At 39.5% G+C, this 17,433-nt stretch overlaps 2 protein-coding genes across 4 annotated transcripts in view; one reads left to right on the top strand and one right to left on the bottom strand.

Annotated features, from left to right (window-relative positions):
* The first annotated feature begins 637 nt into the window (after window positions 1–637).
* On the top strand, window positions 638–8,041 carry LYSMD4 (LysM domain containing 4). Its single transcript, XM_015811845.1, has 3 exons — window positions 638–671; window positions 3,327–3,615; window positions 5,903–8,041. Exons 2-3 carry the CDS (start codon window positions 3,340–3,342, stop codon window positions 6,482–6,484), a joined length of 858 nt encoding a protein of 285 aa, XP_015667331.1. The 5' UTR covers window positions 638–671; window positions 3,327–3,339; the 3' UTR covers window positions 6,485–8,041.
* Window positions 8,042–13,104: 5,063 nt separating this feature from the next.
* Window positions 13,105–17,433, bottom strand: part of MEF2A (myocyte enhancer factor 2A) — a 62,128-nt gene continuing 57,799 nt past the window's right edge. For all 3 annotated transcript variants that reach the window (XM_015811844.1, XM_015811842.1, XM_015811843.1), the window contains one exon: window positions 13,105–15,629. In XM_015811844.1, coding sequence (XP_015667330.1) covers window positions 15,230–15,629 — 400 coding nt within the window. In that variant the 3' untranslated portion in view covers window positions 13,105–15,229. The remainder of the gene's footprint in view (window positions 15,630–17,433) is intronic.

Genomic DNA, 17,433 nt, shown 5'->3' with positions numbered 1-17,433 from the left:
CTTTCTTTCTTTCTTTCTTTCTTTCTTTCTTTCTTCCTTCCTTCCTTCCTTCCTTCCTTCCTTCCTTCCTTCCTTCCTTCCTTCCTTCCTTCCTTCCTTCCTTCCTTCTTTCTTTCTTTCTTTCTTTCTTTCTTTCTTTCTTCCTTCCTTCCTTCCTTCCTTCCTTCCCTTTCTTTTTTACCTTCTTTCCTTCTTTCCTTCGTTCTTTCCTTCCTTCCTTCCTTCCTTCCCTTTCTTTTTTACCTTCCTTCCTTCCTTCTTTCTTTTTCTTCCTTCCTTCCTTCCTTCCTTCTTTCCTTCCTTCCTTCCCTTTCTTTTTTACCTTCCTTCCTTCCTTCCTTTTTTGCCTTATTAGATTTGTTTGTTTGTTTTTTGACTTAGGGGAAATCAAGCTTTCATTCTCCAAGTAGAGGCGCTGGCTCTTTCTTTAAACCCCAGGCGTCCGCTCCTCCCGCCCCAGCAAACTCATTGCTAACGCCCTGCCCACTCGTGCCCGTCCCGCCGCCCACTCCCTGCGTGGGACTGGCTGGTATGCTGCCCGGCCTCGCCTTCCTGGCCTATGCCAGCCAATCGTGAAGAAAGCAAGCCTGGAGCTTGGCCAGTTGAGGCCAGCTCGAACGGGCAAGCAGGAAGGAAAGGGAAGGAAAGGAAAGGGTGCCGCCGGAATCCAGGTCAGCCAAGGAATGGGGGAAGGACCTTGGGCTGCTGGGGATGGGGGGGGGGGGGAGGAAGAGGAGGAGGAAGGGGAAAAGTTATATGGGGGGGGGCTTCCTTTAAGAAGAGGCCGAGATCGGGCCCCGGTTGATCTCGGGGGGGGGGGGAGGTCTCCTTTCTCAGAGGACTTTGCCCGGACGCAGGAATCACAAGGTTTTAGATAGGAGGAAAAGAGCAATGGAGGGGTCACTTGGAGAGTCTAATCATTGGGTTCTCAATCTTGGCCATTCTGAGAAGTGGGGATTCCCAACTCCCAGAGTTCCCAGCCAGCAATGCTTTGGAGGAGCAAGGGTTGTTTTTTCAAATTTGGCAACCTTAAGACGGTGTGGGCTTCAACTGGTGGCATTCCCCCCCAGCTGGGGTGCTGGAAACTCTTTTTCACCAGGTTGGACTACAACAGTGTTTCTCAACCTTGACAATTTTAAGGCATATGGACTTCAACTCCCAGAATTCCACAGCCAGCAATGCTGGCTGTGGAATTCTGGGAGTTGAAGTCCACATGCCTTAAAATTGTCAAGGTTGAGAAACACTGGACTAGAAAGTCCGTCTTTTGGAAAGGTAAAGTGGTTGTGAAGGGAGAAGCCGTTGGACCTGCTTGGAGAGCAGGGAAGTGCCAGCTTGAACAGTTTTAGGGAAGAACTTAGGAAGACAATCCTGGGAAGTTTTGTTTAAAAACCAAACAGAGGCTTAGTTGTGCTAGTTTTTTTTAAAACTAGGAAAATGTCCCGGTGTGTGTGGTCTGTCCTACAGACCATGTTACTAAAGTCCATTTTATACTCTTTCTGACACGCACAAATACTGTGTGAAGAATCTGCAGCCACAAATGCTACCATGCCACTCTGCCCAATATTTCATCCTACTAATGTGGGTGGCTTAATACTAAGGAGATGTCCATCCATGTTGGACTAGATCAGGAGAGGGCAAAACTCTGCCCCCTTTTGTGACTTGTGGACTTCCAACTCCCAGCATGGCTGGCTCAGGAATTCTGGGAGTTGAAGTCCACAGGTCATAAAGGGGCCATAGTTGCCCAGCCCTGGATTAGATGGAGTTTAACTAGGAAGGTTTAGTTGTAAGCCCAGTCGCACCAAGGCAGCAAATCTTTTGGCTCAAGTGTTTCTACTTGCTGGTCATCCATCGATTCGTGACTAAACATTTTGAGGTCACCCTCTGTGGAAGGAAAGTGGGCAGGGTGACAGATCTTTGGATTGCTCATTTCCAAATCATTTCCAGATCAGATTAGCAGAATTTGAAGCTCGGGAATGAGGACAATGGGAAGGAGATCACATGTTGATGAAGAAAAGTTGCCCTTCAGATTCCTAAGACTTTTGATGTCTTAAGAAGGGATACACAAATCACAAACCCAGAAATTGACCTGGATATCTTTTCCATATGGGAATTACCAAAGAGATTTGTTAAATTGGAGAATTTAATGAGAAGGTACAAAGAAAAAAATGGAAAGAAATCCAGTTCTAGGATATGATTGGAAGGAATTAAAGATCAAGATTCTTGAAATTAAAAGGAAGGAAGGTAAAGTTGGCTGGTTGAATCAATCTATTTGTTTGATTTGACCTTAAAATAGATATGTTGAGATTTCTGGTAACTGTTAATGAACTTTTACCAAACAATGAAACTCGGATAATTTATTTCTAGACAAGAGAGGAGATATGGGAAAAAGAAATCATTTGTTGTATTTTAAGAGAAGATGATAAGTTACTAATGTTGTTTATACTTGATAAACAACGATACCTGATTTCAGTATCTTCAAATACATAGTTTAGTTTTAATGAGATTTGCAGATTAAAAAGGACAAAAATTGCAGATTAAAAAGAGAGCGCTGACTGAATTTGGGGATTTTATAATACTATATATAGCTCAATATAACTTGAGGGCCATTATAAACTGTTCATGAAGTATGTATGACACAGAATCCCAACAGGTCAAACACTGTATGATTAAATGAATAGCAAATGCATTAATGGAGATACAATGGTGGAAATTTCAGTGGAAGTCTGCTAAATTCACAATGAACATTTGGAGGGGGAAAAAATTGTCATTGGTGTATTACTTAATTGTTAAGGCTGGCTAAGGCATCCATGGGGCTGAGTCTAAGATTATCTTAAAGTCACCAAGGTTGAGAAAACTTAATATGATACTGCCTTGAAGGCTCAGCAAAAGCTTCCTAATATGAACAGCTACAATGGATATACATACATATATATATATAACAAACTAAAAGCCTACTTTTGCAACAAAGTGCAATTTTTTCTCCATTCTTAAAGTTCATCTCTCCACCTTAAAGTTCATCTCTCCACCTCTGGATGGCGCTAGATTAGCACATTCCCAGCCTTTACACCTAAGCAGGGATGAAGCTAATAAGACAAAAGGCTAATAAGAAAAATATGCCAAGGGACGTGAACATTAAGCATGAAAAAGGAACTTGTTTCTTTAGGACAACAGGCCCAAGATTAGGACATTATCTCATGGTGCAGCATTTCAACATGAATGATCTACCTTCTCGTGTCTGAGTTGTTGCCTCAAGACTTGACTTGCTCAACCCGTCCTTATGTTTACTTGCTTGCTTGATGAATAATACTCTCCTTTTTGCCTTGCAGAGATTGATGCAACATGAGGCTATATGAAAGGCTGATCAGGCCCTTCCAAGCTCCGGCCGCTGTCCAAAACCTCTCAGGTGCTCAAGTGTTTTTGTTCAGAAGCAGCAGACAATCCGATTCGGAGGACTCGTCAGAGGAGGAATTCAACGCCATGGAACTGCGTGCAAGGGGGAAAGACCCCCAACCATCCAGTTCTTCCAAGAAAAGAGTTGGGGACGTGCAGCTTCTAGAACGGGCCGTTAAAAAGGACGACAACCTCAACAAGCTGGCTCTGCAGTACGGATGCAAAGTAAGAAGGGGCTTCTTTGGAGGAAAGCGATTGCTCTCGTTTCTGGATTGATAAAAGCATTTTGTTTCGAGCCAATGTTTGTTTACAGAATTAATTGCTGGTTCAGGATGGTTTGAAGACTAGGAAGGGCAATCTGGTTTTTCCAGTTGAGAGGCTGGCAAAGGCATCTGCTCCCTGATGCCAGCTTTTGACATATCCAGGTGAATCAGGAGATTCCATGCTTGCTTTCAGTCCTTTAATGATTAAGCTATTCGTTAAGACTATTTTTTTTCTGATCTAAGAATAGTGTGCAACTTGAAAATCAAGGCTGGTTTTATTTATTTTATTTATATGGTGCCTTTATTATTTTGATAACTCAAGGCAGTTGACATCCCGAATACGCCTGTCTCCTCCTCCTTTCTCCTGTGAAGGAGTTGGACTAAGATTAAACTGTGAATTTAATTTGATCTTAGAGTAGAAGACGCTCGCTTAAAAGAACTTGAATCAGGGGCTGGTCTACTTCACAGTTAATGGGTCTCCATGGGTTTTGCATAGATTTCCTCCCCCAGGGATTAATTTGGACCTGAAAGTTGTGTTGTATTATTGAATTTTTATAAATGGTTACAGAAAGGTTTTTTTTTTTTTTGCTAATAGTTTGCATGATTTGTTTGGGAAGTTTTATGCAACATATCAGTTGTTTATGAAATAGCTTGTCTTAGACAGAGGGAAAAAAGAATGAGAATTAACCTTTGGTAAGGACCTCTGTTCCTGATTCTGGATCCTAACAATGTGTGACTTTAGCCTCCTTGTAGTTCTGATTAGGCAGTATTATTGACTTCCTCAACCGGGAGAGTTCAGATGCAAAGGGACTATAATATTTCATGTTGGGTAGAAATACTGTAAGGTGTTAGCACTCAAAAGACATGAAAATAAGAATTGGAGAAGGCTGTGCTGGACTGTATTTTATTCTGTATTCTAACTGCACTTAACTAAGGTTTGGTCAAGGCTGTTTTGAATGTGTGTAACTAAACATTTTAACAAATGTGGAAGTTTGGTGCAAGACACTCCATTCTTAATTTTTGGCTCTACAAGAGGAGCATTTAGAAGACATGTTTGAGCTTTATACTAAATTAGTACGAGACAATCTTCATGGAATTAGTAGAGCGTATCACCTGAATTAGTAGTGAAAACCAAGCTATCTTTGTAAAAAAACAACAACAACACTTGAAACTGTCATATTTACATGATTCAAAGTTAAGATTAAGCCTGATTTGTCCAGAGTAACACCCAAAAATTCTTGCTTTCTTCCAGGCCATAAGAGAGATGTTTCCTCAATATTTTTTTTTTATGTCTGAATGAACACTTTGCTAAATGCAACCAATGTGATTATTTAACTGGCAGGAATTAGGAGTATCAGTTTTGAATTGGAGTTGTACCGAGTTCTGTCTGGTGCTGAATCCTAGAATTGTTATTATCAGTGTCATTAAAGAAGCTTGTTGAAAAAAAATACCAACAATATAAGCGCTAATTTACAAACAAGTTTCCTAAACAAAATCCTAGGATTATCTCTGGGTTTAGCTGCCAACAGCTGCTAGTACAAGATTAACAAAATGTAACCCTTGACTTACACGAAAGGGTGTTGCTAGCTGGTCATTAAATGTACACGAAATGTTAATTCTTTTGCAGTAATTAGATGGCATGGCTTAACCTAACCATCTCTTTCTGGGTCTTTTGTTACGATTTACTGAATTCTCAAATACTGTCCAATTTTAAAAGGCAGTTCCAATGTGTTACAAGGTAAAAGTATACAGGAACACAGAGAAGTCCACTTCAGAGGGCTAGGAACTTTCAGTAATTAGAGTTGAACCCCTTTGGATTCTCGAGTGGGCCTTGCAATGAGTTATCTAAATAATATCAAAAATGGTGTCCAAGGAATGGAGAAGAAAAGGATCAAGAGACAAAGTGTGGTACAGTCCAGAAGGTCCTGATAGTGATTAATTCTTCTGTAGGAAGCCTTCCTTTCTTTTTTTTACATAGCAACACCTGCTGTGTGGAACAATCTCCATCCTGAGTGTTGACCGACTCCCAGTTTTGCTAGCCATTTGGAAGCTATTACATACCTGGGTTTTCCAACGGGTTTTCAGGCGGTCACGTTAGACCTGCCTGCCTTTGAATGCTGGATTGTATATCGCTTTTAATTATTTTTTTTGATTGTTTTAATGTTTTGGTAGCTGGCCAGAGTCACTCGGAAAGGTAGGCGATGCTATAAACCGAGTAAGTGAAATGCTTCCTTTTGTGAATTTTCCAGGTTGCAGATATCAAACGGGTTAATAACTTTATCCAGGAACAAGACTTTTATGCCCTAAAATCCATCAAGATTCCAGTCAAGGTTCATGGACTACTGACGGAGGAGACCAGCGACGAGTTGCTGCCTCTTCACACTCCTGCTCTGCTCTCTGAACACTCTGTATCCATAGATCCAGAAAACGGGAATGGCGACCAGGAAGAGCTTGATCAATATTTCAGAGGCATTGACCAAAACATTGAAACAGTGACACAGATGGAAATCCCTTCGGACGCAGATCACCACATTGAACCTTCAAACTGGTCCTCTCAGGAGCAGAAAGCAACCTGCACTGGAGCGGATTATGGGATCCAGTGGTGGAAAGCGGTCTTCCTTATGCTCCTGATAGGAATTGGTTTGCCTGTGTTTTATATTGTCTATTTTAAGACCCAGCAACTAGATATGGTACCCGGTGCCTCCAACACGACAGATCCCGTTAAAATCTCAGTGAACAGTTCTTCGGTGGGAAGACCAAACTATGCTGGACAAGGAAGCATCCCCACTGTCCATACTAATAAACAAGCTTTCATCCCTTCAGGGGGGTGACAGCCCCTGGCCTGCTTCCCCTGCCCCAAATGATCTGGAAGTAATGACAGATTCTGGGTTTTTCTCCAAGTATTGCCTCAGTGGAACGTATCTCTGTTGTTTGCGGTTGCTAATGAATTTTGAGTGAAGACCAAGCAGGGGTACAACAGGGCAAAATGAGTCATGGAAGATAATTAGCCAATTGTGAGCATGTTCCCACTGTGTAGGAAGAAAAGAGCCATTTTTTAAAATATCAAAAAATGAGGACAGATTCCCAACCTACTGCAGCATCCTACAAATGCCCAGGTTTTCCTCACTAGACGTCGACTTCCAAAACCCCCTTCTTTTTTTTACTTTCCTCATTTCCATTTTCCTTTTACTGATAAAACATATTTCTCAACACTGTGTAACTAGGGTAATTTTTTTCAGTGAAAGCAGTTTGGGTGATATCCCTATTCCTCTTGCAGGATTTTGTGATGCCTGGCCCTTTTGAAGAAATAAGATGCAACCATATATATCCACCAAAAGCCAGAACATTGCATGTGTTTAACAAATTGTTTAAGAGCCATGTTTGAGGTCTGCAAATTAGGATTTGGGGGCATTGTTTACATACATATATTTATTTTTATTTTGCAAGTAGCCAGCGTGTATCTAGTGTAAACCTTGTGGCCAAGGAAGGTACAAGTCTATTTTGACATTAATCACCCTCAACTGGAGAGGATTTTTTTTATTTTTAATGTGCATGTTTTAATGCTCATTTATGTTATGTCTCTTATTGACCAGCATCCCACTTGTAGGTGACTGGATATATACAAATGGCCAGAAAACTTCCTCTTAAGCTTTTTGACTGGGATACAGGAAGTCCTTGACTTACAACAGTTCATTTAGTGACCATTCAAAGTTATGACCATTTTTCACACTTATGACTGTTCAAGCATTCCCAGTCATTTCTTCCCAATGTTGTCTACCCATGGAAAATAGTGGAAATGTGTTGCAATGAAAAATGATTAACATTCTACCGTCCGGTTCATGCCGGAATTAAATTCCGTAATGGCTTTAACTCCCTCATTGTTTCTAAAGAGAGAGGACAACATAAATTGGAGAAGCCAACTTTGTGAGAATTTTATCTTTCATTAAAGATGCTTCTAGTCCTAGTGGTTGTGAAATTCATGAGTAAATAACTGAAACTAAAGGGATCCATGAATATCCTGTAGTAACGTATTCCATATTTTATACCTTGCTTTTCCCCAAGGTCAACAAAAACAAAAAATACAAACCTAGCTTGACGTAAATGGGAGCATCTTGAATATGGTAAAACAGAAAGACGCTTGTCCCTCTTCATTCTTCCTATGCAAAATTGCCCTGTTTATCACCCTGTCCTCCATTGCTGTAATTAAAAAAAATAAAATAAAAAGTATTTCCCTCTTCTAAAACTCAAAATACTGTTAATAAAAAGAAATAAGCACTCCTGATTTTGGGTTGAAGTAGTTTTAAGGATCTTTGGAATATTTTTGAGTATTTAAACTTACCATCTTTGAGCTATGACTGTATGTTTTAATAAAGTTGAAGTATTAAGTTTATCTGTCAAAGTATGCTTCTGTTTTCTGCATGTTCATTTAGGGATCTCAGTAACACAAACTCGGCCTTTCCTCTCATATGCATCAGGTTTTAGAAGCAAAAGGAAACTGACATTGAGGCATTTGCAGAGAAAAAGAAAGAAAACATACTTATTTTAAGGAACCCCTAGCTATATTCCGAGGGTAGAAGGAACGCAGGCTGTCAAAGAACACGGTGGCTGCACGCCATCAAAACTGGCACCAGCCACAGCATAGAACAAAGTAGTAGTGCAAGATGGAAAGATATGGAGAGACCTGACCCATAGAATCGCCAAGAGTCGGGACCCGACTGAATGGATAACATCGTCATCATATTCCAAGGATTTTCAGTTCACATTTTGTTCAGTTCTGTGAAGATGATCCTGCTTTTTCGACACATTTCCGTCCAAAGAAAACAGTTTGTTTTCAGATGTCAAAGGGACAGTTTAAATGAGGCCTTTCCAAATATTTGTTTTTCATCCTCAGTTGAACAAAGCAAATGGGCCCAGGGTAGATATCTGAATCAGAGGCAGCTGCTAACACCTCACCTGAAGGCTTCCTGGCTTACACATATCATTCTAACCACAGCTTGCTGAATAAACCACAATTTGCATATAGAAGACGCCAAGCCAATTTCAAACAAGTCACGTTACATTTTAGTGTGAACCCAGCCTATGCCAGTTCAGCTATTCTTTCTTGGACTGAATGTAGACAATTCATCTAAGTCGGCTATAAAAATTGTTTAAAACTGACATGGCATTTAACAAACGCTTTCGACTTTTAATTCATTTACCAGAAATGCATTTGTTGGTTAGTTCAAATTTGTGAACTAGTTCGATCAGAAATCCATTGTTCAACAGGGTGTCTCTAAAGGAGGGCCAGATTCAAAACACATTAACATGATTCTGACTCTTGGTTGCCCATAAAAATGGGTAATGCTTCAAAAAGGGGACATTTTAGTCCGACCGGCCAAGTTGGACTAAAATTAGCAATGCTGAGCCACACCATCCGTGACAACCATCACGATCTGCGACAACCTGTTATGATGCAGTTTGACATTTCTGGGGGGTGGGAGGGGGTCAAATTGGATGTGTTTGATTTAGACCAGGGGTCTTCAAACTTGGCAACTTAAGGCTTGTGGACTTCAATTCCCAGAATTCCTCAGTCAGCCAGTCCACAAATCTTAAAGTTGCCAAGTTTGAAGACCCCTGATTTAGACAGTCAGGACTCAACTGGCAGAGAAGAATTTGCCTTGCTTTTTTCCTGTAATTTGTTGTTAGATGCAAAGTCGTGTCTGACCCATCGCGACCCCATGGACAACGTTCCTCCAGGTCTTCCTGTCCTCTACCATCTTCTGGGGTCCATTTAAGCTCACGCCTCCTGCTTCAGTGACTCCATCCAGCCACTTCATTCTCTGCCGTCCCCTTCTTCTCTTGCCCTCCATCTTTCCCAGCATCAGGCTCTTCTCCAGTGAGTCCTTCCTTCTCATTAGGTGGCCAAAGTACTTGAGTTTCAACTTCAGGATCTGGCCTTCTAAAGAGCAGTCAAGAGTTGATCTCCTCTAGGACTGACCGGTCTGAACGCCTTAAGCCTGATGAAGTTGGACAGCTCCACTTTCCAGTTCACACAGTACAGCAGGCCCTGGTGATGGGACAATGACTAACAAAAAGATGAATCCAGCTTAGGAAGGACTCAGGAACAGGGGAAGGTAGAATAACCAAGCATTCTAAATAGGAGTGAGTCTGATATACACAGTAAAAGCCAGTATTTTTACTTTAGTGAATGCAAGATACAAATATTTTACAACAACTTCTAGCATTTTCTTAACCATTTGATAAAAAGTTCACTAGAATATTTATTGTATAATGAAGAAAAAAACACCACATTCAGGGAAAAAGATTAACTTAATTTTTTTTTTTTTCCTTAAAGATTCATCTTAAAGATGGCAACAAAGTCCAGCTTGTGCCGCCAGGCAGCTTTCACCGCAAACAGCTTCGTCTGTGAACTGTCGACTACAAACAATTACTAAGTACATATATATTTTTTATTTCTTTTTAAAAAAAGCTTTTCTTTTTTAAATATAGCAAAGCAGTGTTTTCTTGCACAACAAAGTGAGGAAAAAAAAATCTCTCTTTTTAAAAGTCTTTCACATTCTAAATTTCAAAATGTTTTTTTTTTCCCCCATGGTTGATCTGGGAGGAGTCCTTTATGTTCCTTATTTACTATATATTTCTTGTGCACACAGTACACTTGCCTATGCATTAACGTCCTAGAATAGGTAAAAGGCTTAAAGCAGTCCCTACTGGTATTTTTCAGTGCTGTGCAATCCCCAGGAAAAGATGCAGCTGCTTTAAAGGGTTGCATACGGCTGATACATCCGCATCCTCACGCGTTCCAAAGAACCTTTCTGGAACTGTTCCAAAGTGCTGCACAGCCTTGTTTTTTTAATATGCTTTTTTTTTTAAAAAAAAAAAGAAAATGTTACTAATAGGTTTATAATTCTTTGCAACTCCTTTCTAGAAAGATTCCTGTGCTATGCGGTCTTGCTGAAATCATATCATAAATGCATTAAAACTGTTTTACACCATCACCTCCATTGCTTAAACTTATTCATTAGCTTAAAAGGGGGAGTATTCAAATATCCTTATTAAGAGAGGTTGATCACTTCATGAAAGTCATTCCAAGACAGGGGTAGGCAACCTTGGCTCTTTTATGATTTGTGGACTTCAACTACCAGAATTCCTGAGCCAGCATGGCTGGCTCAGGAATTCTGGGAGTTGAAGTCCAGGAAGTCATAAAAGAGCCAAGATTGCCTACCCCTGTTCTAGGAGGATTTAGCTCTCTGTCAAGCTGGTAACATCCTAGCAATCTCGGGAAGGGTGGATTGTTCTTTGACCAAGGATCCGAGCACACCTAACTTACCTGAAGTCCTTGTTTCATCATAGAGTTTGTACTGAGGGTATATTTCAAGTTATAGATCTCCTTAATGGAAATGTATTGGCTCAGAAACCACACAATGTTTCAGAGTGTTGCTAAAATCCTAGAGACTGGGTCTGAGAACCAGGATCAAACCAAAGAACGACTTCAGGCATGCTTTAGGCTGAGGATTTTGCAAATAACTAGAATACTATTTCAGCATTTCAGAATAGTTCTTACTCCAGCCAGATCTTCACTGATGTAATACAAATTCCTCTAAGATTCCAAAATTGGCTCTTTGTGCAATATCGGGGACTACAGGTAGTCCTCGTTTAGTGACAGCCTTGGGCAATGGCCATTTGTAGTTATGACAGGGGTGAAAAAAATAACTTTGCAGTAAGTCCTTGCATTTATGGCCATCACGGGTTTATAAAGCAAAGGAAAGCTGAAGTAGGATCATAAGTACAGTCACATGATCTTCACTTAATGGTGGCCGGTTACAATTACGGTTGCTAAATGAAGATTACCTGAACTATTCAAAAAGGAAATTCAGGTCTGTGAGGCATGTGCAGCTAACTGAAGGGCCCTTTGGATGCCTGACCACTTCCTGCCCCACAAGTCTCTTGCTACGGAATAATTGCACAATTCCTGCTGGAGGGGAGGGTGATGATTCACAAACGCATCGCCCTATAAAATGTTTTGCATCGCTGCCGCAACGTCAGTGCAAAACTTTATATTTGGTACAAAGGAACAGCAAATGACAGCACAGAAACACAACTCACTCAAATGCCAAAGTACAGGATGCAGCTATCTAACTAACTTAGCATAAACGATCCTACCTGCCTGTTGCAACTTTTATCAACAAGGTCAAAGGGTATTTCCAAAAAAAAACGTCTAGAGTTACACTAGTCCTAATTGTGAAAAACAAACAACAAAAAATCACTTTCATTTTCATGGTGTGAAGTTCTTCCACAGGAGAAAACGGGAAGGGGGAGATTCTAGAACAATCTGTTGGGCTGAGAATTAACAGTCTGATTTCCAGAAATGATTCTTAAAAGAAAAAGAAAAAAAAAAGTTGGGTGGCTTAATGTACAAAGCCCAAGACTTTCTCTTGTATGGATTTTAAAAAAAAAGATGTATGATGGTGTAACTCCTCAAGAGACCTGCATAGGAATAAAGACTATTGAGATACAGTCAGCACAGCCATTTGCATTAAGGCACACAAGAAATGAGACAGTAAATGTGAAATGAAAAAAACCAAACTCCCATTTGAATCTGTAGGACTGTCCATGTAGCGCCAGGGAAACATGCTCATTTGAAGCATCAGAAGGATCACTGAAGTGGTTATGTTATTCCCACGTGAGGGAGCAATTTTCTGCTCTACCCTAACAAGGTTTGGAGTAGCTAAATTCCAGCGCTTTTAGTTCCCAAAACACTGAGAAATCATCAAAAGAATAGGGGAAACTCATATTTTTTTCAAACTGAAAAATAACAAAGGGCGCTATCCACCACTGGTGTATACAATTATTCATGAGATAAAAGAAAACAAGAATAGGTAAAGTGTTAAAAAAGGAAATATCTGTTTTGTTTAGTTGGAGGAGATTTCCAGCAAGCCATGCCTAAGAGGTTTTAGAAGGTTGTAGGTTAAGAAGGAATGCAGGTCAAAACTTTACCTTAAAACTCAAATTTGTCAGCCTTCCAGAATTCAATTGCATATGTTCCGAAATGCTACCTATTTTAGATATGAAACAATCACTATTTCATTCCAAGGAAAAGTCAAAAGAAAGCAGTCAGTGACTTAGTGTCTTATAAAAGACTGGCTCACATTTATAGTATATCACATATTCAGATATAACATTTATGTGGTTACACACAGCCAGAGGGTTTCTGATCCTCATAACTGGTTTCCCAACAATTGTCCTGCCAGACTCCAAGCTCAGTTTTTTTCCACAGAAATTACTGATGTCAAGTATGAACTGATCCACAGAAATGAATTGTATTTGAACTGGACTGTAGGATGGTTAGCAATGCTTGTGGATCAACACAGCCATTTTTGCCAAGGGGATGACTTCCTTACGCGGCAGAAGAGAACCCACTAAAATGAAATAGCTAAAGTGAATTTTAACTTTTTTTTTCTATGCTCAACTCTGCAAGATACCGACACATGCACCCGTATTGTACACAATAAGGCCAAATTTAGACCTGGCATGACGCTGTCTTTAAATCCAAATTAGTGCAAATGAAAGCCACGGAGCAGGCCTTGGGCCCAGAGATTTAAATACTCTTAACGTGTGCTCAGAGATACGTGTCGGATATGTGAACACGCTAGAGGAAACGCCTAAACAGCTGCTCCCTCCATGTGTAAACGCGCTTTCTAAATAACTCACATTAGCAAAATGCTTGTAAAATATACCTTGTCCAAAACTTACACAAACCACTTCAAAATCCCTCTTTCTTTTTTGCTTCTCTGTGCATGTTTTCATTTCATTACATGAACAATAGTTCCCTCAACCCCAGAAGAGACATTTGTGAATAATGCCTTTAAAAACCATGTTACAATACCCTTTTCTATTTATGCAGGATGAATTCAATATCGGATTTCTATAAGAGGGATTAGGGAAGGATTTATCACTTTACTATCTATATACATATATATTTTCATATATATATAAATATTGATATATAGATATAGATATATATATATATACACACACACATGCACACACAAATATACACTTATACATATATATATATATATATGTATGTGTCTTTCTGTGTGTATATATTTATAAAACGTGTAAGGGAAGCTTTACTATACAGCACAAAAAAAAAAAGAGTACAATTTTAACAAACACATTCACCACCAGTGAAGGGGACGACCCCTTTTTAAAACACCCTTTGAAAAAATCTGAATATTAATTAAATCCAAAAGAAAGTACAGTATATATTGAACAAAATAGTAAATATTAAACAGTGAATACTCTACTAATAAGGACCTCGCCTTTTCTTCTTTTTTTCTTCAAGTTGGCGTCAATCCACAAAAATATACTTTTTAATCTGGTGAAGGTACAGCACATACGTACCTACACCAAAAGGTGATCATATATTTAAGATGCTATGTACACAAAATTTGGCTCAAATTTTAATTTACATAAAGAATATTCATGGCTTATTTTTCCCTAAGGTTCTGCCTGCAATTTTTTTTTTCCTTCCTCCCCTGAAAATAAAAACAATAGACAGTCAAAAATCAAGTTAGAAGTATACTCTACAAATTAAAAAAAAAAAAAAAAAAGCTACACCATTCAACTTTGGCTTGTATAAATAATTCATACAGAATGTGTTCAAAAGTACATATATAACTTTCTATATAGTCTTCAAGGGACGTATGGTTTTCTTTAATAAAAAATATACACAAGCTAAAATTGGTTCTCTATATTTTAAAAAAGGTAAGATTAACATAAGAAAGCTTTTAAAACATATTCCAATTATAACTTAATATATTAATTCTTTTTCTTTATAGATATCTCATAGGCTAACATCTTCTGAAGATTCCATGCGTATTATTTGCGAGTCTGTCTCGTGGTTTTAAAAAAAAAAAAAATCTGATCAGACCCAGCATTGTTTTGCACGTGCAAAAACAGGAGTTTGTGTGTGTTTTTTAAAATAATACCAGCCCTTCTCCATGCATTCTTTGCAAGAGAGACCCATGCTAGACTGGGTTAGAGAGAGGTCATCCTATGTACAGTATTGCTTTTTTTTTTCCTACTGCTCTGCTGCTACAAAGCATAAATTTTAATTACAGGAAACCACACAACTGTTAAAAAACACACAGGAACACTACTAGAGGCAGGCCCTGATGGTTCAGCCATCTAATTGGATAGTTTATATATGGGGGAGAATATTTCTTTTGCACAACCAAGTACAAAGTCCAGCGTTAAGTGCCAGGTGGGGCCAAGACCTACAGGGGGGGGGCACCTTCTGTTACACTTGTTTAACCCACAGGGCATCCGCAACCATATAAAACGTTGGTGTTAAGTGCCCGGTTTTTCTTTTTGTGTCTTGCTACACATTCACACATATATACGTATACAAAGATATATATATATATATATGCATGTATATATATATAATATAATATATATATATATACACATATAAATATTTATTTGATGTCCTTATTTATAAATTTAGATATGTCAGGACTGTTCATTGGGGGGTAACTCAAAAGTGGAAAGCAAGGTAGAGAACGGCACGCTTAGGTCACCCATGTGTCCATTCTCATCCGCTTGACCGTCGGGCTCTCTCGGTCTTCCGAATTGGGAGGCCTTCCCAGCCCGACCGGCGAATGGAAGTCGCCCCGGGGGTCCTCCCGATCGCTGCCGTCGTAGGAACTGCTAGAACTGCTGAGACTATCCACGGGAGAACGGCCCATTTCTTGCCGCAACTGTTGAGGTGGTGGCGGTTGCTGCTGCTGCTGCTGCTGCTGCTGCTGCTGCTGCTGCTGCTGCTGCTGCTGTTGCGATGCCTGCTGCTGCGACTGGAACGTGGAGGGGGTCACCCTTTCTCGAGGGGGTGAGATCGGTTCAGACTTAATGTTAAGATTTTGATTGGTGTTGATGGATAAACTGGAACCTTGGGATAACTGGCTTCCCGTTCTAATTAAAGCCGGGGAAGGAAGGGAGAGAGGGAGAGAGAGAGAGAGAAGAAAAATCATGGTTTGCTGTGCTTGCTGGAGCCAACATTTAGGACGCCCAACCTTGCATCAAAGAAATTAGAATGCTGGAAATGTAAGCACAACTCAGGCACGCACATTTGGTGGACATGTGGCAAAGCAAAGGCTTATTGGAAAAAGAGACGTGCGTGGTTAGAAAAAAATATTAGGTGAACATGTTGGTTTTAAACCTGAACTTTTCTTATTAGGTAGAATGCCTGAAAAGCTTAATAAGCAACGTCTATTATTTGATTTTACACGTCACCACAGCAGCGAGAATCATCTTTGCGCAATATTGGAAGAACGAAGGACTACCATCAGAGGAAGAAATAATCAGAAAAATATTGGAATGGGCAGAGATGGACAGATTAACTATGAGATTGAAAGATTAAAGAAGACACAGATCACTACCAAACTTGGGACTCATTTTATTGTTGGTTAGAGGAAAGAATGGAAGGATTAGGAATCGAATATGTATTAGCATAGCTGATCCCAGACAGCTCGTTGGTTGAAAAATTAACGTGTGTATGTAAAAGAAAATCAATAAAATCTTTATTTAAAAAAAGAAATTTAGAATGCAATGCTTGTTTATTTAATTTATATCCCGCCTTTGTTATTTTTTACAAATAACTCCAGGTGACGAACATATCCCACACACCTTCATCCTCTTATTTTCCCCACATCGACAACCCAGGTTAGTCAAGCAAATGCAAAAATGGGAGGGCGGTGTGTCTGTGCGAATGAAATGCATTACTAGTGAAGACAAGGGGCAAATATGACAACATGGACGAGCCCTCTAAAATCCAGTTGTGTTAGTTGTCAATGCTGCAAATACTGTATATTCTTGCTTTGACAATGTGCAGAACTGTCTGGTATTTATATAGTTAAACCAGCAACTGGGAAAGAGGGAGGAGCATAAGGATAGCCCGGGAGAAAGAAACCGGAAGTAAATCAATCAAATGTTCTCCAAACATTTCGAGACCTAGTCTTAAAAATTAATTGGTCTGCATGTCATGTTAATCAATTAACATTTATCAGCAGAGTTGGCTGAATACTGTACATCAGGGATAGGTGGACCTATCCCTGAAGCCAAAGTGAATAAATCAGATTATGATTTAGGACACTGTGGGAAGCTAGTCATTTGTTCATTCAAAAGTGAGAGGAGTTCTATCAGCAACCAGCCTTTACTGCAACATATTATATCTCATTGTGCTTCTCATGAATATTTCAAATGAATTAGAATGGGAATAGTGATTGGAAAATTGTGTGTTACCTGTGTTTTAATCATTTTGAACAGTCAGTAAATGGATGGTTGTAAATCGGGGACTAACTGTAATTTTCTACACCACTCTTTAGTCTTTTGCGTCAAAAGGAGCGTGTTAAGAACTTTGATTTCAATCCAGTTACAGGAAATTGTAAAGAAACTAAACAGAGTCTTGTTTTTCATGGCCTCTGGCAATTTACATATATATATATATATAAGAGAAAAATACAGGAGAATGACAGGGTAAGAAAGGAATACAAGACTTCTTTTGGAGTTTTTTTTTCTTAAGCCTGCAAAAATGCAGGAGTTTTGCAAATTATAAATCGGGCGTTTTTCCTGAGAAAACAAACCATGCGCATCCATCCAACTAACTAAAAGCTAGAAAGTAAAATAAATAAATAAAAATTGCACTGAATGGAATCGACCCAAACAGGACCAGAGGTTGTGGGGTTTCCCGGTGGGAATAAGAGCGCGAATCCAACAA

This window comes from Protobothrops mucrosquamatus, unplaced genomic scaffold (assembly GCF_001527695.2).
Source record: "Protobothrops mucrosquamatus isolate PMUCROS unplaced genomic scaffold, P.Mucros_1.0 scaffold53, whole genome shotgun sequence".
NCBI lineage: Eukaryota > Metazoa > Chordata > Lepidosauria > Squamata > Viperidae > Protobothrops > Protobothrops mucrosquamatus.
This window is presented reverse-complemented; position numbering and strand designations above follow the sequence as displayed.